The 22,714-nt window shown below is 45.1% G+C and overlaps 1 protein-coding gene across 1 annotated transcript in view; it reads right to left on the bottom strand.

Moving 5' to 3' along the window:
• The window catches only part of LOC140721534 (NACHT, LRR and PYD domains-containing protein 3-like), a 117,827-nt gene extending 97,657 nt beyond the window's left edge, over positions 1-20,170 (bottom strand). Inside the window, exons 1-6 of the mRNA XM_073036347.1 lie at positions 19,882-20,170; positions 7,683-7,842; positions 4,385-4,476; positions 3,331-3,497; positions 514-685; positions 350-415 (exon numbers count right to left, since the gene is read on the bottom strand). Of these exons, the coding sequence (XP_072892448.1) occupies positions 350-415; positions 514-685; positions 3,331-3,497; positions 4,385-4,394 (415 nt within the window). The 5' untranslated portion in view covers positions 4,395-4,476; positions 7,683-7,842; positions 19,882-20,170. The remainder of the gene's footprint in view (positions 1-349; positions 416-513; positions 686-3,330; positions 3,498-4,384; positions 4,477-7,682; positions 7,843-19,881) is intronic.
• Positions 20,171-22,714: the final 2,544 nt, after the last annotated feature.

Here is a 22,714-nt window from a genome sequence, read left to right as displayed (position 1 = left end):
AAATCTCCAGATATTCGGCCCTACAGAAAAGGTGTTGTGACAAATGCAGATTGCTTCCTGTCCTCCAGCAACAGCAACAAAACTTGTCTCCCAGACTCTGACAGTCTCTACACAGGCCTCTAAAGACAGGTATTCAGACTCTCAGTGTGAAATAACAACAAAAACCTGTCTCCCAGACTCTGACAGTCTCTACACAGGCCTCTAAAGACAGGTATTCAGACTCTCAGTGTGAAATAACAACAAAAACCTGTCTCCCAGACTCTGACAGTCTCTAAACAGGCCTCTAAAGAGACGTATTCAGACTCTCAGTGTGAAATACAGACTTTGAGATTTCCATTCCATCACTTACCTTTCAGATGCGCGGGCACTTCAGATAATCCCCGCTCAGTGTCCATGTAGGCGAACTGGCCGTCACCTGTTCAAAAAAATTAACCTGCATGAAGTCTGTTCTGTGTAATACTGTAAATTCATCAGCATTTACATCTGTAACGCACAGTGTATTGTTCACCGTACCACGTTCCCGTATTTCCTCCAATATTCTGCTCAACTTCGGTAAATGGTGATGTAGTTTCACAAAGGATTCCCACATCACCCTCCGGGCCCCGGAGCCCTTCTCCATCACCAGATCCAAGAGGAGTTTGGAAGCGCCCGCTCGCTTTCCCTTCTCCGCGAGGTCAGTCATGCTCTGTAATGAACAATGGGAAATATATTGAGGAGTGGAGGGATGGGTTCAAATCTACCCTGAACATGGACTGACCCAGCACATTCTGCTCGTCACAGATCACTGACAGCAATTGTTCGTAGCAGGAAAAAGAATTTAAAAGAAGTTAGCGTGGCCAGTGATGACTTTCTGAACGCCACAGATTGTGGGGTACTTATCCACTTGGCAAGGTTTAAACAGAGCAGACGTAGTGTGAGTGAGCCAGAGATAGAGTAGGTTATTGATGCTTTGTGTCAGAGAGGGTTCAGTGAGGAGAGGCGGAGGCTTTAGGTAGATCTTGGGTAACATTTCCCTTCTCTTTTTCACTGTTAGAGCAGTGGGAAAGCCAGGCAGGATAGTGGGATGCTGTTCCTACAGGATGCGGCAAGACAGGAGAAATTCAGATAACTACACCTTCAGGAATTTCATCCAGCTGCAGCTTAATACAGACTGTGCTAAGGAATTGGAGCTGGAGCTGGGTGAACTCAGGATCATTTTTTAGGCTGAGAGATTGACTGACAGGCTATACAGGGAGGGAGCTATACACAAGGGGCAGGACACAGGGAACTGGGTGACTGTCAGGAGAAGGAAGGGAACAGGCAGCCACTGCGGGAAACTCCTCTGTAACAGGTGTACGGATTTCTGTTTTGGGGTATGGCCTAGCAGAGGAAAGCCACGGTGATTATGCCTCTGGCTCTGAGTTTGGCTTTGTGACTCAGAAGGGATGAGAAGTGCTGAGCTGCACTGATGGGGAATTCAATGGTTAGGAGAACAGACTGGAGATTCTATTTACAAGAACAGGAATTTTGGATGGTGTCTTGCCAACGTCATTTATATCTCGTATCGACTCTGAAACTTTCTTAAGGATAGGATGAGCTGTCAGAGGTCGTCGTCCATGCTGGTACCAATGACAAGAGCAGGAAGTGTGATGAGATCCTGCAAAGTGATACAGATCCAAAATTTCTTGAAAGTGTTGTCGAAGGTAGATGGCGTTGTAAAGCTTTTCGGACATGGACCTTCATAAATCAAAATATTGAATACAGAAGTTGGAATATTATGTCGAAACTGATGTGGCAGAGACTAATTTGAAGCAATGTGTGCACCTACCTCTCGGAAGGATATCAATAAGATTGAATGAGTGCACAAAAAAATACAGATTGTTGCCAGGACTTGAGAACCTGAGATATAGAGAGAGTGTGAATAGGCTAGGATGTTATTTCAATAGAGTGTAGGAGGACCAATAGAGATGTGACAGAGGTATACAGGCTTATGAAAGGTATAGATAGAGTAAGTGTGAAAAGGCATTTACTACTGAGGTTGGGTGGGACTGGAATTAGAGATCTTGGGGTAACGATGACAGGTGAAAGGCAATATGAGGGTGAACTTGTTCACGCAGAGGTTGCTGAGAGCGTGGAACATGCTGCCATCGGAATCAGTCAATGTACATTCGTTTTGAACATTCAAGATCAATTTGGATAAGTTCATTCAATGGGGGAGTTATGGACGTCTCCAGTCCGGGTGCAGATCAATGGGACTAAGCAGATAATAGGTCGGTGTGGACTAGATGGGCAGAAGAGTTTGTTGCTGTACTGTAGAGTTTGATGACTATGGGTAGATCAAGCTATGACAGGGTTACTGTTGATTTTCCCTGGGGTAATCCCTGGTAAACCACAACAGGTTCACACTTCACTGCCAGGCTTCATGTGGGGTCCAGTGTCAGCCGACAGTTGGAAACTGGCAGTGAGTAGCAGACAGCAAATTCAGGACTATTGTGCATGTGTGACAGACCAAAAGCAGCTGGTGGGAATGTTGAGTAAGAAGTTTGGACTGAAATTGTCAGCTCCCTCATGTGGAATGTAGTGTTCGGTATAGTGTCTGGCTCTTCATTAAAATTCAATCTAGGTGGCGTTAGGTGAATGCACTCCCGGAGCACAAGGACCATTGGAAAGCAGTTTATTTGTAATTCTCTGTTAGCTGTAGATTCTTGGAATATTTTCAGTTATACAAATGTTGCATTTCCCAGTGTTAACAGTATATGTTGTGGTAATTACAAACTCCAAATGGAACAGTCACAAGGAACAGATGGTAACAGAACCCTGAGGCATGCTGGGATATTGATCAATTGCAAGAGGGCCAGCAATTGAAAAGAGAGACAATATTCAGTACTGCCTGTTCAACTGACGGTGGGGTTGAAGGTAGACTCGAGAAATGAGCTGAGAAATATGTCACTATATATTTGATTTGTGGGAATCCCATGGGTCATCAGAAGAACACAGACTGGTGAATAGCAATTAAGGTCGAGCATTGGGAACATGATGTGTTATCAAACGGAGTGGTGTAAAGAGGTTCCCTGTCCACTTGCAATGTCCGTCAAGTGTCATATCACTAAATTCACCTCTCAGTCATTGTCTGTATCCTAACCTGTCTAAAAATGAATGTGGTCAGAAAACTGGAGAGAGGCTGGTATTAGTGAATGAAGGTTCAGGGTTTCCTCAGGTGAAATCTCTTTTCTTGATGTTGACCGCAAGCATTGCAGGATTTTCACAGCCCAGAGGTGCCGTTACACCGGTTCTGTCGGTCTGTGATTGATTCTGTAGAATCTACACTCAGTGTATGTCCCTTCCACTTACGTGATACTCTCGCCCGGTGAAGTGATCCTCGCCCATTAACATGAAGCTGACTCCCTCCACACCCTCCTCAATCGCCTGCTCCAGTCGCTCCATGTAGAATCTCGTCAACTGGAACAGCTGGTGATCCTCACATTTTGCCAGGAAGGCGGCGATTGCGGAGTTCAGATCTGTAGTTGGTCATTGAACATAAAATAGTAGAGTGTACCATGCGTATGCGGACAGGATGCCAATTTAAACTAATCCCATCTTCAGGAACCTGGTGAATATCCCTCCATTCCCGGCTGACTCATGAGTTCAAACGCCTCTCAGACGCTGCTGAGTATCTGTTTCCAGTCCCTCCCTCGGCAGCACATTCCAGACACCAATCACTCTCTGTGGAAAACATGCATCCTAAATCCCCTTTAAAAACTTTACCCTCTGACCTTAAACCTATTCCCTCTGGTATTTGTGTTGAAACTCGTCTGCACCCTCTCCAGACCCTCCACATCATTCTCGTGATGTGGTTACCAGATCTGTGCACAATACTAAAATTGTCTCTTAAGCACCGTTCATCCAGTTACAGCACAACTTAAAAAAAATACATACTCACACCTCAACTCGCCGTTAGCACACTACCAATTGTGTTGCCACTTTCAGGGAGCTATGCACATCCATCGCAAAACCCATCTGTACATCAGTCTTATTAACGGTCCCAGCATTCATTGTGCACAGAAATTCTATCTGTTCCCTGGACTGTTACATTGCCTGCTGTTTTATTCCTCTGAGTTTCACCCACACCCACCTTATTCAGAAGCTGCTTCTCTTTTCACTCAGGTGAAGATTTGCCTGGTGAGCGGAGTGATTCGACCATTCCCGTTGTTAGGTCCCTGCACTGGAGCTGGTGAATTGTTCCAGTGCTCAAATTCACTTTACCAGTTGGAACAATGACCCCGTTTGATGGTACTTTCTCTCTGCCCCGTTATCGCCCATGTTTGTCCCTCTGAACTATTGATAATTTGACTACACGTGCACCATAAGGACAGAGTTTTAATGAGAAAGAGCTCAGTGAACATACCTGTGTCCATTCTGAGTCTGACTGAGGTTGGTTGATTGTCGTCTTCTTGTCTGCCGTCTGGGTGGCAGAAAGCTCCACCTGCTGGCAATGACCTGAATTACACAAATAAAGGAGTGAGTCAGTTACTCTGCCCTTCATAATTTAAACCATGTTTGTAAGGTCACTGCTCACTCTCCTACATTCCAGGGAGTAAATGGAGATTGGAACAAAGACCTCCAACTGAACACAAAGTTCAAGAAGATAGCAAGGAAATATAAGGAAACTTTCTTAAAGGAGCGATGCACTGAAGCTGAAGAAGCCAACAGAATTGGAAAAAGAAACACAAGAGATCTTTTGCTGAATGTTAGGGAAATCAAAGGAACATTTCATGTAAAATGAGCGTAGGAAAAGACAAAGAAGGGAAGGACCTTACAGAAGCAAAGGACATCAAAGGGAGTTGCCAGGAACACACAGAGGAATTGCAGAAAGATCCAACAGCGAAGACACCTGCAATGACTCCCTCATCGATACAGAGCCAGACATTCTGGAAAGTGAAGCCAATAATAAGGCTGCAGGATGTGACAGGAGTCCAGCTGAATTGTTTAAAACTCTAAAAGGTGATGCTGTCAACGTGTTGCATGCAATTTTCCAGCAGATCTGGGGAAAAAATAGAAACAACAATGACCTTTAAACTGGATTAAGATCCGTTTTTATCCCCATACCCAAGAAGGGAAATGTAAAGGATTGTTCAAATTACCGAACATTTTCACAAGCTAGAAAGGTAATTCTAAAGATCGTGCAAGCAATACTCCAGCAATATATGGAACCCGAACTGTCAGATGTACAAGCTGGTTTTAGACGAGGCAGAGGCACCAGTGAGCAAATTGCTAACCCACGCTGGATAATGGAGAAATCGAGAGACTTCCAGAAAAGTATTTATCTGTGTTTTATTGACTACTCTAAAGCCTTCAACAGTGTGGACCATAATAAACTACAGCAAATCCTTAAGGAAATGGGGATACCTGGACATCTGCTGTGCCTTATGAGAAACTCAGATGAATTGGCCACATAAAGAGAAGACAGTATTCCATGTTGGGTAAAACAGAAGGTTAAGGAAGGAGAGGACAACAGAGATGACGATGGCTAGATAATACTACTCAGACAATGAACCTGACCTTGTGGAATCTTGGATAGGCAGTTTGCAAAAAGGCACCTTGTTGTGCAGTAACGCTCTTTTATTTCACTGTATTCATCGGCTTTCATGTATGGATGACTGACTATTGAGTTTGAACATAAATTGGACAATGATTGTATCATAAACAAAATGCAACAATAAATATAAATGTTTTCAGTCAATAACAGACTTGTAAGTGTTGCATTTTGTCCCTCAGATAAATCACTAATGCAGACAGGGAGCAACCATGCTCCAAGCCTCTGCCCCCACAACACCCAGTGGGACAGCCTGCTGGCCCAAGGTGGGTCTGTTTACTCCGTTGTTTAAACCCAGACACGTCAAACAAAAGGCAGCCGCTGGGTCCCTCCAGCCCACCGTGTCAGATAGTAAGATCGTGACTTGTTCTCAAAATCTCTCAACACCGCACTTGCAGGTTAACACTTTACCGGTGTCCGCTACAAATATACTGAAGCCTTCTTCATCCTCGCCACTTCAGAGGAGATAAACCCCCTGTACTCCCACTGTCGCCATTGCAGCTCCGCCAACTCCTTGGAGAGGAAGAGCAGCATTAAAAAAACGAGCTTGTTGGATCTTTCCCGGGAGTCAGGTTAGGAAACACGTGGTGGGGTCTAGGGAGGAAACTCCTTAATGACGAAACCCATATTCCCGTTGGTTGGTATGCTAAATTGGCATTTGCTGTCACCAGTGAGGGATAAGTAAATCTCACATCACTTCACGCGAGATACCGGGCACGCGCAGCATGCTTAAATCGTCTAAATGTCAGCCCGGGAGCGCAAGCGTGACGGCGCTCCGCGAGACGCATGTACAGTGAGCTGGTGCACGCAGTAGATGGGGAAACTGTAGAGTCAGTAACAGGGAACGGGAAGCGCGTCCCTCGGTCCCGTACTGCGCTGGCCAGATCACCGAATGAGTCATGGTCGATCCGCAACCCGCTGGGGTACAACATTAATACACCAATCCCCATGTATATACTTAATCAATGTAATGTTTGTCAGTTCCACAATATAATTAATTTGCTGATGTTATATTGTGTTACACTAATTAAACTGTCAGAACTTTTCTAATCAACACACAAAATGCATAAGTGGACCACTCGGTCCTTCGAAACTGCTGCTGATCTGATTTAAACTTTCGTTACGCATTGCCCCATGTTCATCTCGATAACACTTCAAACCCACTCTTTATGAAGAAACTGGGCTTCGAATGGAAACAAGGTTTTACTTTCACTGGTCAGTGAGTAGAACGAGTTCCGAACTCCCCCGATTAACTCCAGCAAAAAAAAAATGGGAGGGTGAGAGAGGGAGTGGAGAGGGGAAACTGTTGCTGCTTTTCACTGCACGATGCCCTTTCCACAGTCTTTCTGAACATTGCATTACCTTAATATCATCTCCTTCATCATCTGACCCAACACACTGCTTCCCATCCAAAAATGACTGAGTTTAAACCGATTCCGGCTGCAAGGGCATTCGTTCATGTCAAGTACAGGTATTACCCGTGACTTTGGTACCGGGTCAAATGGGAACATTGCAAAACCTAGTTCTGTTTAATCACAGGTTCATAGGTTCTGACAAGTTATTGGAAGAAGACTACTTGATGACGCCAGGTATGGAAATGTAAATTATTGGTTGGCATTTGCTAGTTAGGACTGAATGAAATGTGGTGCTGGGACATTTGGCTTCAAGAGGGTTTGCTCTTAGCAGAGGCTTGCACGGCAATATACTCGAGGGCAAGTATATCATTGCAGCTTGCAATAGACAGAGGAGTCAATGACATGTTGCTGTAGTTCATGGTGATTCCACATTTCTGCAATCACTACAGGAGGAAGCGCTGTGGTGTCTCATAAAGGGAGAAAATTCTCAACGCATTTTGAGATGATTACCACCTAACACAGCCAAGCAAGGAAACAGCAGAACCGATAAGAGTTTGAAATGAGCAAGCAATGTGAGGGAATGTGTGTGACTTCACATAGCTGGGATGCTGACAGCAAATAGCAAATCTGGAGTGATTGCAACTGACATAACTGGCACTTCTACATTTATTCAGTCCCACTCCAGCTATTTCCTACCTTCCTTGGTACAGATATGTAATGTCTGAAGGACCAGTGTTAGAGTAAATGAGACTCACCAAACTTTCTCCTGACTGAATCAATGGAAACTAAGGGTTCTCTCAAGTTGATGCTCTCAGCACTCGGGCTGGTTCACTTGTTGATGTTCCCTCATCTTCAGTTGTGGTTTGCTTCCAGTTGTGGGCTTTTCTTCCAGTAAATCTCTCACTGCAGATCTAACTTTAACCAGAGAGACGATGAAGCACGTTAACAAGACAAAGGAGAACCAAGCATTAAACTGAAATTTAAATCTTGAACGCATAAGTAATGATCCGAGTGAAGAAATCTGTAACTGTCCCTCACACTTTACAAAACCTGACATGGGATACAAAGGAACACACACAAAATGCTGGAGGAACTCATCAGACCAGGCAGCAACTGTACGTCGACTCGACTCTCTTCCATATACAGATGCTGCCTGGCCTGCTGAGTTCCTCCAGCATTTTGTGTGTGTTGCTTCGCAGCATCTGAAGATTTTCTCTTGTTTGTGATGGGATACACATACCGGGACTCAGTCAAGGTATAAGATACAAGTCATAATACATAGGAGTAGAATTAGAGTCATTCTAGTCATTCAGTCATTCTAGTCTGTTCCATAATCAGTCATGTAGGATTATTTTTCCAACCCCGTATTCTTGCTTCCCTGCTATAATACTCAACCTATTTAGCAATTCAGAACATGAATGTACCCAACGATCGCCTCCAGCACCCTCTGTGGCATAAAATTCCACAGATCAACTGACATTTGGCTAAAGTAATTGCTCTCATCTCAGATCTAAATTGAAGCTTCTTTATTCTGAGGCAGCACTCTCAGATCCCAGACTCTCCGTCTAATCAATACACCCTCTCTCCATTCCCACTGTATCCAGGCTTGTTGTTATTTAGCTGGTGTAAATAATCACTCCCACTCCCCCCCCCCCCCCCCCCACAACCACCATCCCTCTGAACTCCACTGAACTCAGGCCCAGGGGTATCACATGCTCCACATGCATAAAGCTCATCATTCCTCAGCTTATTTTGTGAACTTTGTTATCAACAATTGTACTGAACACATGTCCAGGATTAAAAGGACAACTGGTACCAGGATAATTCACAGGGAAAAGCTCCGATTTCTTTACTGTTCTACAATCATAAAATGAGTGCAGCTTCACTGCTCCATTCGCAGGAAATTTAACATGTTCCGGAGTGAATGTAATAAAGAGAAACTGGAATCACTACAAATGCTCAGCAAGTAAGGAACTGCCGTGGGGAGAGGACCAAGTTAATAATTCGGTTTCCTAACCTTTCATCAGAATGGATTCAAATATTACCCAGTTTTTACTGGAAATCTTGTGTTGTTCTCCTTGGAGCGGCGGAGACTGAGGAGAAATCTCTTAGAGGTTTATAAGATTATGAAATACATTGACAGAGTAGTCAGGGAGTATCTCTTCGCTGGTTAGAAATGCCTAATAGCAGAGGACACGTAATGAAGGTGTGAGGGCGTAGATGCAAAGGAAATGTGAGGGTGTTTTACTCAGGGAGTAGTGAATACATGGAATGAGCTGCCTGTAGTGGTGGTGGAAGACAATACATCGGAGTCTTTGAAGACACGTTTAGATAGGCACGTGGGTGTGAAGAGGATATGGATATTGTGTAAATCGGACGGATTAGTTTTTTTTGGGGGGGGCTTGATTTTGTTTTTTAGCTGGTTTAGCACACCATTATGGCTGAAGTGCCTGTTCCTGTGATGTACTGTTCCATGTTCTGTTCTATCTCCAGCATCTTCCATTTCTCTTTGAATCACACTGGCAGATAGACAGGTGAGAGTGAGGGGGAATTTCCAAATGTGAATTGAATTATGGAACCCAGGTCTATTTCTAATAGTGCAAACACAAAACAACATGTTTAATCACAGGCTCACCCTGTGAGGGACAGAATTGGAAATTCAATTCCCTGTTTTTCTTCCAAAGGAACTATAGAATCAAATATCTGAGCACAGAACAGAAATACTAACTGATCATTTCATAAACCCGGGAAACTTGATCCCCGAAATAATTTTATCTGGTTAAAAAATTAGTGGCATCTATCCTGGGACCCAACCTCACTGGGTCACAGCCCACACCGAGAGTTTAGGACATCTTTCCCATTTTCCATATTGGGTGGCATCAACACAGATTCGACCTGATAGTTTTCAACCAAATTTCCCAGTTCCACACAACTGTGCTTCCCAAGAGACTTAACCCCTTCCAAAGCAATTTACTAAAAACCTGAAAACGAAATGAACATTCAACAGATAAAGATGTGGAAAGATGATTTTTCAGGTCCAACACCCTGTATCGAAATGGCTTTGAACATTTTTTGATTTGATTTCAGGTCTCCAGCATCTTGAGTGTGTTTTTTTTAATATACAGCTGCTCACAGACAGGAGACAGTGAGTGTTAATTTCCAAACACGGTGAGGATACTGAACCCGCGGTAGATAACCAACGATGCAAACACTGAACAGCTCACTCCAGATACTCACTGCCTCTGTGTATTGAGATTAACTCACAGGTCTATTCAATCTGTCTGCTCTATTGTATCTGTGCCCTTCGGTTCGGACTCGCTAACCCTGAGAAACGAATCCTGGTGTATGTGGCTGGGCATCAAGGGTTTATAGACTACGTAAGGCTTGACTGTACCAATGACGCCCCCCTCCCTGGCACTCCAAACAATGCTTCGAAGCACACAACGCTAGCCAGCCAGGAAAGCTACTTTCCTCAGAGCTGAACATCCATTGTCTGTAACAGCAAAGATAATGAGGACTCTGGCCAGAAAGCATCCAGGCTGAGCTCGCAGAAAGAGTGTACATATGCACATTGATGTCTTCACAGCTATCGTCAACATTTCACTTATCCAGGCTGCTGTTCCCACGTGCTTCAAATCAACCACCATTATCCCTGTACCAAGGAACCCGACATATTCGGAACAAAGTGACCTACTGCCCAGTGAAGCTGTCGCCAATCAGCATTAAGTGCTTTGATCGGCTGATAATGGCACACATCAAAAACTCCAATCCTTGTTCACTGGTCACTCACCAGTATGCTTACCGACTGAATTGCTAAGTGGCAGATGGCATTGCATCTCTCATTCTCCTTGGCCTGATAGGCCTTAAAAAAAGACAATTAGGTCAAAATGTTGTTTCTGGATTTCATTTCAGCATTCAACGCTTTTGTCCCACAAACCTTGGTGAACAAATTCCCACGCCTCCGTCTAAAGACGCCACTGTGCAACTGGGCGGTGGACTGCCTAACCAACAGACGACAGACAGTCACAGTGCACAAATGGTCCTCCCTTCCCATCATCGTCAACCTCTGTGACCCTCAGCCTTGTGCTGAGACCATTGCTGTCCACTCTGCTCACACGATTGCAAATCCAGACTCCCGAGCAAGACCGACCTGCCATCAAGCACATATTCACAGAAAGATGGTGGAAAAGTACCATAATATCATTAAACGTCCCACACACCCTGGTCAGGGACTGTTTGTCCCACTCACATCAGTCCATCAGGGAAGAGGCTACATAACATCCATGCCAGTACAATCATCCTCGAAACAGTTATTTTTCCCTTTTTGAATAGTGAAGAAAACTATTGAGGCTTGGTCGACCTCATTAAATTGGTTTACAATCAGTCTGTAGTCATAACATTTCTTGTAAACATAGCAGGAGTAAATTGGCCACTACCCCACCGAGCCTTCTGCCCCAAGCAGTGAACTCATGGCTTTCGTTCCGCAATGCCGCCGGCTGCTTTCTGTAAGTGGTCACACTCCCCCTCCCCCCCCCACTGTTTGCTGTGTATCGAGCCTTTGAACAGAAACAAAGTCTTTGCTTCTACAGGACTTTCAGGAGATCAGCTCTGAAACACCCAGAATAAACACACTCTCAAAGAGAGAACAACGAATATTTATCAGAAACGGCAAGTTCTGATAAAAGGGAACTCATGTTGCCTGAACAGCTCTTCGCACGCTTGCTTTGCAGCTGTAACACCCGGTTAGAGAACTGTTCCAAATCTCAAACATCTCTTGCAGACTCTCTGGTGTTCACTCCTTTCGTAGCATCATTTCCCTGCTGACACTGGTTTACAATCACGCCCACTTTGCATCATTTCTACCTTTATATCAAAATTCTCGTGGCGAAAGGGCTGCAGTAGTAGGGTATATAAACGTGAATTCTGCAAACACACTGTAAGCCAGAGAATGGGGTCTGAGTGCAACTGTGAGCGAATAATCAAAAATGTTGTTCATAAATTATCAGACTGGAACAACGTGACACTTCCTGCTCCGGGGAAAAGGAAGAGGTAATTCACTGAATGAAAAATAATTAGTATAATTTAGAAAAAAATACCAGGTGATTCGGCAGATTCCCACATCGGAGGTTAGTGTTACGTATTCAGGCAACAATAAATATATGTGAGTTAGGCAAGGGTTTTTATAACAAATAACATTTTTATTAAACACTGAAAACAAACCCCCCAAAAGTAAACAAACACTAACGTAACCGGAAAACAGCTGCTGTGCAGCAGCTTAACAGTTCTTAAAGCGATGCAGCAAAAACAGTTCTTAAAGCGGTATTGCCAAAAGTTCAAAATGCTTAGTCCATTTAAAAGGAGAGACTTTTTAAGACGATTTAAATTCTCTTTCACGTCGCTTTTCTTCCATCCCCAGTGTCGAACTTTTCCCACGAAGAATTTTATGAAACGTAACGGCTTAAAGGCACTGACCTTTTCTTCCACACTATTCTCAATCCTTTCTGGTATTTCCCAGGGATTAACATGAGAATAGTCAACGATATCCTTTGAATAAGGATCAAATAAAGGTCGAACTTTCCACCGTCAAAATTCGATTCTCCTTGATCTTTAATTCCCAAACTTTTATCTTCACTCTCCACAGCAGTATTGTAAAGAAACTGCTGGCAATGACCTTTTAAACTTTAGGCATTAGATAAAACTTCATTTTCCAACTAAACTGCGTCATCACATTAAATCACGCAGTGGCATGAAGTCAGCTTGGCAAATCCAGCCACGAACTGCCCCTCCCCACAGGGTGGGTCTTCCTTTTATAACCTGTAAAAAAAACCTGTCACATGATCTCTACTGGCGGGAAAATGATGTCACTCCACCATCACAAGACCATTACCTCAAGTCCAGTATAACTTCAACCCCAGTCACGTGACAAGTGTACGTAACATTAGTCAAGAAGGTTCAGTGGCTTAACGTTAAGGAAGCGATGGTAACATAGCTTCGGCATCGGCTTCCTGAGAGAAGCCAGTAAGCGGTAGAAAATGTTTTGGTCCTCTGACTGGAGACCAGTGACTAGTGGGGTTGCTCTGGGATCGGTGCTGGGTCCATTGTTGCTTATAAGCTCTGTTAGCACTCTGGTTGATTTAATTACTGCAATGTTTGTTTTTGGTTCAGAGACAGGTAATTTGCATGAATGATACTCCGTACTTTTTAAATTGTTTTACAATAACTCTGGAGTCAGACCTTTACTGTAAATATAGCACGCATAAATCGGCCACTCATCCCATCCAGCCTTCTGCCCCGTGCAATAAAATCATGGTTTTCGCTCCGCAATCCCGCCTGCCGACTGCCTCTTTCTGTAACCGGTCACACGACCTTTTCCCACCACCGGCCCACACCCGCTGTTTACTGTCTGCCGTGGCCTTGAAAGGAATCAAAATCTTTGCTGCTACAGGATGTCAGCGTGATCATTTCGAAACACCCACAACAAACACAGTCTCAAACATTTGAAATGACAAGTATTGGAAATGGAAATCGTGTTGTCCGAACAGGTTTTTCAAACGCTTACATTGAAAACGTAAACCCTGGTTAGAGATCTGTTTTTAATCTTGACATAAACTGTGGAAAATCTCAATGACGCTGACAGGAAACTGCAGGATCACAAATACAATCACTGACAGAAGGGGGTTAAAATGGAGCGAATGAGCTATTGATCACTGTGAGAGTCGAAGTAAATTAAGATGTGCGTTTCTGAAAGAGGTCGGGGTTAAAGTCAGAAAACAAATGTGATTTAATTATGTCTGGGTTAAAGTCAGAAAACAAATGTGATTTAATTATGTCTGATAAGCATGAATGCAGAAGCCCTGACAAGATTAACTGTTTGTGGAATCATTGAAGTCCTGAGATATGGACTATTGTTTTACAGAAATGTGTAAAAAAACAACTCCAAATATGGAATGGGATAAGACTATGTACCTCCCGAGTCAGGGAGGGGAGGGGTAAGGAAGAAGGATAAAACCTGCTGCCCTGTAAGGTTCAGGGTTCCCTTCTCTGAGGGGGCCCAGCTCTGCAGAACTGTTAATAAACTTTGTTTCCTTGAATTTGTCTTGAAGCCATTATTCGGGAGCGTGGCTCGTTTCTGACAACTTGGGGCGCTCGTCCGGGATCCACACTCCGGCCGTGAGGGGGGCAAGGAAGGACATCGGAGAAGGTGCACCCTGCCGAGTTCGGCAGTCCCTGATTCCTTGCTCGTCGCCCCACGCGGCTTGAGCGAGTGATATCCGGTGGACTCAAGGAAACAAAGAGGGGTTGTCGAGGCAGTTGAGACAGTGAGCGATCGAGTAATTTCTGTGCACAGGACCCAGGTAAGAGATCCTGCAGTGACGTGGTACACGAGAATTGTGGAACTACGGGGTTACCCTGCAGGTGGATCCTGCAGAGACGTAGTGCACGAGAATTGTGGAACCACGGGGTAGCCTGCGTGTGGATTCCTGGGCGATCGCGGAAATACAGGTTCCGGAATTGGACAGGAGTGATCGAGCTAGGTGGGTCACATTCAAATTAAATTCCTGCAGTGATGTGGTGCGCAAGAAGTGCGGAATCACGGGGTAGCCTGCGGGTGGATAGGAACCGGGCAAGTCCTCGAGATGGGAAATAAGGGGTCTAAGAGAGAAAAGGGTAAAGGAAATCCAGGCGCCAATGATGAAAAATACCCCGGGGTACCCCCTGATAGTCCGTTGGGACGGATGTTAGAAAATTGGGATTATGGGAGGCGAAAAGGGAAGTCAAAGAAAAAAAATGATACAGTACTGTGAATTGTGGTCCCGCCAACTGATCCAAGGGTCGGCTGTGTGGTGGCCTAAGTTCGGGTCTAGCGAGGATTGGGTACAACAAGCCCTTAATCTGTACGTGAACTCAAAACCTAACGTCAAACCCGAAGAAAGTGATTATGCTCTATGCTGGTTACCAACGACAAATAGTTATAAATTGAAAACGATAAATGAAGGGGGACAGAAAAAGAATACATGGGAGGTGCTCGAGCACCTGCCGCCCCCATATGTGCCCCCTACCGCTCCGCAAATCGATGACCTTGAGGAAAAGGAAAGAAAACCAAGAGATGAAGAAAGAGGGCGAAGAAACAAAAATGTGTCCCCTCCGAGAAGTCCCAATGGGAGGGGCAGAAGGGGGAACAGGTTACGTGAGCGTTCCCCTGACGAGCACAGAGGTTCGGACCTTTAAGAAAGAGATGAAAAATCTGTTAGAAGATCCTATGGGCCTTGCGGAACAATTGGACCAATTCCTGGGACCAAATACCTACACCTGGGATGAAATGTACTCAATAATGGGGACCCTATTCTCCGCACAAGAAAGGCAAATGATAAGACAAGCTGCAATAGCAGTCTGGGAAAGGGAGAAGCCCCAGGATGGACCAGGTGAACAAAAATTCCCATTAGTAGACCCACAATGGGATAAGCAATCGGAGGACGGAAGGAGGAATATGCGATATGTACGCGAATACATGATAAAAGGGATACAACTTCACTAAGGCCTTTGGAAGTCACCAGAACCCTGATGAAACCCCGTCAGATTTCCTGGATAGGATTCGGAAAAATATGCAACAATACGCAGGAGTAGACCCAGAGACAGAGGTGGGACAACAACTAATTCGAGTAGAGCTTGTGTCCAAAGCCTGGCCGGACATTAGGAAAAAGCTGGAGAAAATGGAAGATTGGAACAGCAAGCCCTTGAGTGAATTACTCCGTGAGGCTCAGAAGGTCTTTGTCAGAAGGGACGAAGAGAAACAAAAGAAGACGGCAAGGATAATGGTCCAGACAGTGCGACAAGTAACCGCAGATAGTAGAGAGAGACAGGGACCATGGTTGGATCGAGGTAGTAGCCAGGAGCAAGGAGGAGGGCTAAGGAAGGCTTTAAGATGTTTTCACTGCAACCAAGAGGGACACTTCAGGCGTGAGTGCCCCAGATACCGACGGGAAGTGCGCTCGTATACCATGATGGAAGACGAAGACTAGGGAGGTCGGGGGTTCCACCCCTTGGGGAAAAATCATCGGCAGGAACCCCTGGTAAACTTGAAATTAGGTCCCCAAGGGTGTGACACAACCTTCATGGTCGGCTCAGTCCTGTGAGTTATACGCGCTCCAAAGGGCTCTGATAATATTGGTAAAGAGAGTCGGAACTGTATACACTGATTCCAAATACGCCTATGGGATAGTACATACATTTGGGAAGATATGGAAAGAAAGAGGACTGATAACGGCCAGGGGAAAAGGACTGGCACATGAACAAATGATAAGTATGACATTGGAAGCCCTGGCCTTACCGACTGAAATTGCGGTAGTGCATGTACCCGGACACCAAAAAGGATCGACACCTGATGCTGTGGGGAACCGTCTGGCGGACGAGGAGGCCAAACGGGCAGCAGTTGAAGAACCGGTGCAACTCCTGACTTTGATACCAGTGAGAGAAGGACTTACTAAACTGCCTGTGTTTACTCAAATGGAGATTGACAACATGAACCAACTAGGAGCCCCGAAAGACGCTGATGGTAAATGGAGAATCCCCAATGGAAGACAGGTGCTAAATAAGGAAGTGACCCGCAACATACTCCAACAACTGCACCAACAGACCCACTGGGGAGCGCAGGCAATGTGTGACACGGTACTTAGGGAATATGCATGCAAGGGAATCTACACTTTGGCCCAACAAGAGGTAACCGGATGTCCAACGTGCCAGCGAATAAACAAGAAAGTGATGCGATCCATACCGAGGCGGCCAGCCCCTGGCAATGAGACCCTTCCATAGGATCCAAATCGACTTCACCGAGCTGCCCCAAGTGCAGAGATGGAAATACTTATTGGTAATCGTGGATCACTTTACACGCTGGGTGGAAGCATACCCAACTACTAAGGCAGATGCGCCCACAGTAGCTCGAATACTACTTGAGAACATAATCCCCAGATATGGAATCGTGGGGTCCATAGACTCTGACCGGGGAACACACTTCGCCTCCAAGACGCACCAGTTAATTTGCGATGCACTTGATATCGAATGGAAGTACCATACCCCGTGGCATCCCCAGAGTTCGGGAAGACTAGAACGAATGAACAGCACCCTGAAGGCACAGCTAACCAAGCTGATGTTGGAAACCAAGCTACCATGGACCAAGTGTTTGCCGATCGCTCTCCTGAGAATACATACAGCGCCCCGGAAGGACATAGGAGTATCTCCTTATGAGATGCTCTTTGGACTGCCACATTGGAATAAAATAGAGGGGTATCCCACACTACAGGGGGGTGATTTATTTGTAAAGAACAATTTACTGGCCTTGCCCCGTTCCTTTGCAGAACTGCGGAAAAAGGGTCTCTTGGCCCAGACTCTGCTGCTCGACTTTGCTTTACATCAGATCGTGCCTGGAGATTGGGTTCTGGTAAGGACCTGGAAGCCGGAGAAGTTACAGCCACAGTGGGAAGGCCCTTTCCAGGTCCTGCTAACAACAGAGGCGGCTGTATGGACAAAAGAAAAAGGGTGGACACACGCATCCAGGGTAAAAGGACCGGTGAAGCCCGAAAGCCGCACTGAGTGGACCTGTGTTCCCGGTGAAGAACCGTTGGTGGTGAAGCTAAAAAGGCAGCAAAAATGAACTCTATGTGGACTGTAACATTATTGACTGTAATATATTTAATTCTATATGTCGGGGAATTTGAAGGGAAATGTGACAAGTGCAGAACCGTGGTACGAGTGGGGCAGAGGGTGTTCCCAGGATCATTTGTGTCCCACTCGCATGTGAATGATCAATGCTATGTAAGAGCTCTCTTACTTAGAACTTCTAAGTAAGAGAGAAGAATGTTGGGAGAATAGTAAACCTTATTACCAAGTTTATAATAAGGGCTACTCAAGGAGATAAAGATGGGCGAGTGGGGTGATAAATGGCCACCAGCTCACATCATTAAATACTATGGACCAGCAACCTGGGCCCAGGATGGGTCATGGGGATATCGTACACCAATCTATATGTTAAACCGAATTATTAGACTGCAGGCGGTGGTGGAAGTGATAACCAATCAAACGGCACTGGCATTGGAGCTGTTGGCAAAACAGCAGAGTCAGATGCGAACAGCAATATACCAGAACAGGCTGGCTGTGGATTACCTATTGGCCTCTGAAGGTGGGGTATGTGGGAAGTTCAATCTTACAAACTGTTGCCTTAAGATAGACGACTGTGGAAAGGCCGTGTTAAAAATATCCGACAAAATTCGGAAACTGGCCCACGTGCCAGTACAAAACTGGAGATCCCTGGGGAACATGAGTTGGCTAGATGGGCTACTGGGAGGTAGTTGGTGGTGCACCGCTCTCCTAGTAGCAGGCGGGGGTCTAATGATTCTCTTACTTTTGCCGTGTTTGATTCCTTGTATACGAACACTGATCAGGCGCAGTATATTCCAGCTCCAGGCAGTAGCGATATCCCAACATGGGACAAACGAGCTAAAACTTATCCTATTAAAGAAGAAAGTTGACCCTCCACGGGGGGTGGAGGAAGGACGGTGGGTCCCCTGGAAAGAGCAGAAATGCTAGCTGCTACGCACATCTTAAAAAGAAAAAGGGTGGAATTGTGAGAGTCGAAGGAAATTAAGATGTGCGTTTCTGAAAGAGGTCGGGGTTAAAGTCAGAAAACAAATGTGATTTAATTATGTCTGGGTTAAAGTCAGAAAACAAATGTGATTTAATTATGTCTGATAAGCATGAATGCAGAAGCCCTGACAAGATTAACTGTTTGTGGAATCATTGAAGTCCTGAGATATGGACTATTGTTTTACAGAAATGTGTAAAAAAACAACTCCAAATATGGAATGGGATAAGACTATGTACCTCCCGAGTCAGGGAGGGGAGGGTTAAGGAAGAAGGATAAAACCTGCTGCCCTGTAAGGTTCAGGGTTCCCTTCTCTGAGGGGGCCCAGCTCTGCAGAACTGTTAATAAACTTTGTTTCCTTGAATTTGTCTTGAAGCCATTATTCGGGAGCGTGGCTCGTTTCTGACAATCACTAATCCAAAACACAATGATTTGAAATAAAGATCGAAATAAATATCGGAAGCTGAATTATTCTCACCTAATTCATCAAGAATGTTCGGTCTCCGTGTGGATATATTTTCAAGTCGTTTTCTTCAAATTTCATATCAGACAATCAGACGGACTTCAGTTACTAGGTCCGGGGGAAGGGCCGGGTTGCTGTTCTGTGAGACTCACAGCGCGATTTTCTGTGTGCAAGCTGCTGCCTGTCGGCAGGGCGGATTCTCTGCTGAAACCACACAGACCAGTTCGACACTCCACTTAAACTGCACCAAGTTGCCTTAATATTGTATTTAATTCTGTTACAGAAAATAAAGCAACAAACACCAGATGGTAGAGAAAAAAAGAAGTCCCACAGTGTCTGCAATCTGAATAACTACTTGTTACAATTGCTACCAGACGTTGTGAGATTCCAGCATTTAATTTTACTCCAAACTCCCATCATTTGTAATTTTAATATCATATTTTGCGAGTTAATTAAATAAATTGCTCTGTGGCATTCTCCACTGCGACGTCCCGGACAGTAAAACAGTAAAATTTCACCGTCGCTCTGTTTGTGTGTGTGTGTGTTTGTGTGTGTGTGAGGAGGGTGGGGGGGAGGAGAGAGAGAGAAAGAAATCGGAGAAGGGACCCGGCCCTGCCCTGTGGGACATTTTGGATATTATTATCCGTGAGCAAGGTTCATCTGCACTGACTCAGTACAATAGAAAATGTGTATGACTGAAGGTGACGACGTCGTTTCTTTTAATGCATTTGGTCAATAACTAGTTCATTGAACTTGTCAGAACTCCCTTCTCCCCTTGTTTTCCCTCACAGTCCGAACAATAGCCGAGCCCCGCTGTAAACGCTCACTGATCTGCAGAATCGGAGACAACATTTACCTCTGATGTTGATACCGGACGGAGTTCAGCGCGGTCCTGGACAGCCGATCATGCACCGAGAACTCAGTCGGTGCTGCTGCTCCCGGGGCGATTCGGTTAGAATGCGTTAGTCGCTCGTTACAGATAGTCAGGTCCGGATGATCCGGGGTAAATGAAGCCGTTCGCAGTTCTGATCCCACACCTCCTCACCAGCCTAGTACAGGTCGGTCAGCGGGAGGAGAGGGGACTAGGACAAATGCAGCAAAAACAGACAGAATTACACAGGTTGTGTGAACCTTCCCTCACGGTCGCAAGAAGTTTCTGTCTGGATTTCCGTGTCGATCGCACTTTTCCAATTCGCTGGACGGAGCTTCTCCGGTTTATTCAGCCAATCCCAGGCTGTGATTTGATCCAGCCAGGTTCAGGCTCCACCCTCTTGTCAACGCGGCTGTCCGCTGCAGGGCGAATTTCAGCTCAAACACTCCACACCCAGGACAGCTATTTCGAGATCAAATTATTTAAGGCGTTTCAGAGCGGGGAGGATTAATGAAGGAGGGGTGGCGTGCACAGTCAGAGAAAATGTCACGGCAGTGCTCCGTCAGGACAAATTGTCGAACCCGACTAATGAGGCATTCCGTGTGGAAATGAGAAATAAGTAAGTTATGGCCACGGTAATGGGGCGATATTAAAGACAACCCGACAGTCCCGGGGATTTAGAGGAACACATTTGTGAGATCGTATATTGTTGCAAGTAACTTAAGGTTGTTACACTTGGTGATTTTAACTTTCCACATAATGACTGGGAATCTCATACTCTAAATGCACCAGGTGGGATAGAGTTTGTCAAGTGTGTCGAAGAACTTTTCCTTCATCAGTACGCAGAAGTCCCAACAGTAAGCGTGCAATACTGAATCTGCTATGGAATGAGGCAGGGCAGGGGACAGACATTTGTGCATAGCAACACTTTGCATCCGGTGACCACGATGCCAGTAATATGCACCTAAATATACAGAAGGTTCGGCCTGACCCGTGGGTTGGGATTCTGAATTGGAGAAAGCACAATTTTGATGGTGTCAGAATGGATTTGGCAAGTGTGGATTGAGACAGGCTGCTGCTTTGTGGCAAAAGTGTACTTGGAAGGTGTGATGCCTTCAAAAACGGAATTTTGAGACTACCAGCATGCAAGTGCCTGGCAGAATGAAAGGTAAGGATAACAAGCGTAGGAACGTTGATATCCAAGAATTATTGAGGCGCCGGTTAAAAGAAGAAAGGAAGTGCATGGCAGAGAATGGCAAGTTGGATCAAATGAGATTCTTATGGAGTATAGTAAGTGCAAGAGAAAGAAATCCGGGCGGCTAAAAGAAGGCATAAAGTTCCTCTGATAGACAAGGTGAAGAGAGTTATTGAGAATTCCACCAACATGATCCGAGCAAAAGGATTGCAAGGGATAAAGCTGGTTCACTGGAAGATCAGAATGATAATCTGACGTAGTCTGATGTAACGTATTTCAACGGAGTAAGTGATATTTCAGTGTTATGAGAAAGGAGCTGGCCAATGTAAATTTGAAAGAGCTGCTGGCAGGGATGTCAGCAGAGTAGGAATGGTGTGAGTTTCTGGAAGAAACGCGGACGCTGCAGGACACGTGTATTCCAAAAATGAAGAAATGCACCTATGGCAAAATAGTACAACCGGGGCTGACAAGGGAAGTCAAAGCTATTGTAAAAACAAAAGAAAGGGCATACAACAAAGCAAAAATTCGCAGGAAGATAGAGGATTGGGAAGTTTTAAAATCTTACAGAGAGCAACGAATAAAATCTGTAGAAGTGAAAAAATATGACAGGGAAGTTACTGACATAGTTAGAGCATTGACTGATTAATAGGAGGTAGAGAGTGGGAATAAAAGGGTCCTTTTCTGGTTGGCTGCCAGTGACCAGTGGCGTTCCACAGGCGTTGGTGTTGGGAGCACTTCTTTCTCTGCTGTGCATTAATGATTTAGATGGTAGAATAGATGATTTGTCGCCAAGTTTGCAGATGATACGAAGATTGGTGGAGAGGAAGGTAGAGTTCAGGAAACAGGTCAGATGCAGAAGGACTTAGGCAGATTAGGAGAATGGGCAAGAAAGTGGCAAATATTCGAAAATACATGGTCATGCACTTTAGTAGTAGAAATACAAGTGCGTACTATTTTTGTGTAACGGGGAGAAAATCCAGGAATCTTAAATGCAAGTAGACTTGGGAGTCCTTGTGCAGAACACCCGGAAGTTTAACTTGCAGGTTGAGTCGGTGTTGATGAAGACAAATGCCATATTTCCATTCATATCAAGAGGTCTAGAATACAAGAGCAACGATGTGATGCGGAAGCTTGACAAAGCACTGATGAGGCCTCACCTTGAGAATTGTGAATAGTTGGGTCCCTCAGCTTAGAAAAGATGTGTTGGTATTGGAGTGGAGCCAAAGGAAGTTCACATGGACGATTCCAGGAATGAAACGGTTATCACACGAGGAATATTTGACGATTCTGAGTCAGCACCCGCTGGAATTCAGAAGGATGTGGTGGTGGGGGGGGGGGGGGGTCTCATTGAATCCTTTCGGATGTTGAAAGGCCTAGACGGAGTAGATGTGGAAAGGTGGGAAAGTCTAGGACAAGAGGAAGCAGCTTCAGGATAGAGGGTCAGCCTTTCAACACAGAGATGTGGGGACATTTCTTTAGCTAAACGTGGTGAATATGTAGCTGCTACATGCAGCTGTGGAGGTAATTTCGTTGGGTGTATTTGAGCCAGAGACTGATAGGTTCTTGATTGGACATGGCATCAAAAGTTACGGGGTGACAGCCGTGAAATGGGGTTGAGTAGGA

The sequence above is a fragment of the Hemitrygon akajei genome, unplaced genomic scaffold (genome assembly GCF_048418815.1).
Source record: "Hemitrygon akajei unplaced genomic scaffold, sHemAka1.3 Scf000057, whole genome shotgun sequence".
NCBI lineage: Eukaryota > Metazoa > Chordata > Chondrichthyes > Myliobatiformes > Dasyatidae > Hemitrygon > Hemitrygon akajei.
Note: the sequence above shows the minus strand (reverse complement) of the source record. Positions and strands in the feature narration are given on the sequence as shown.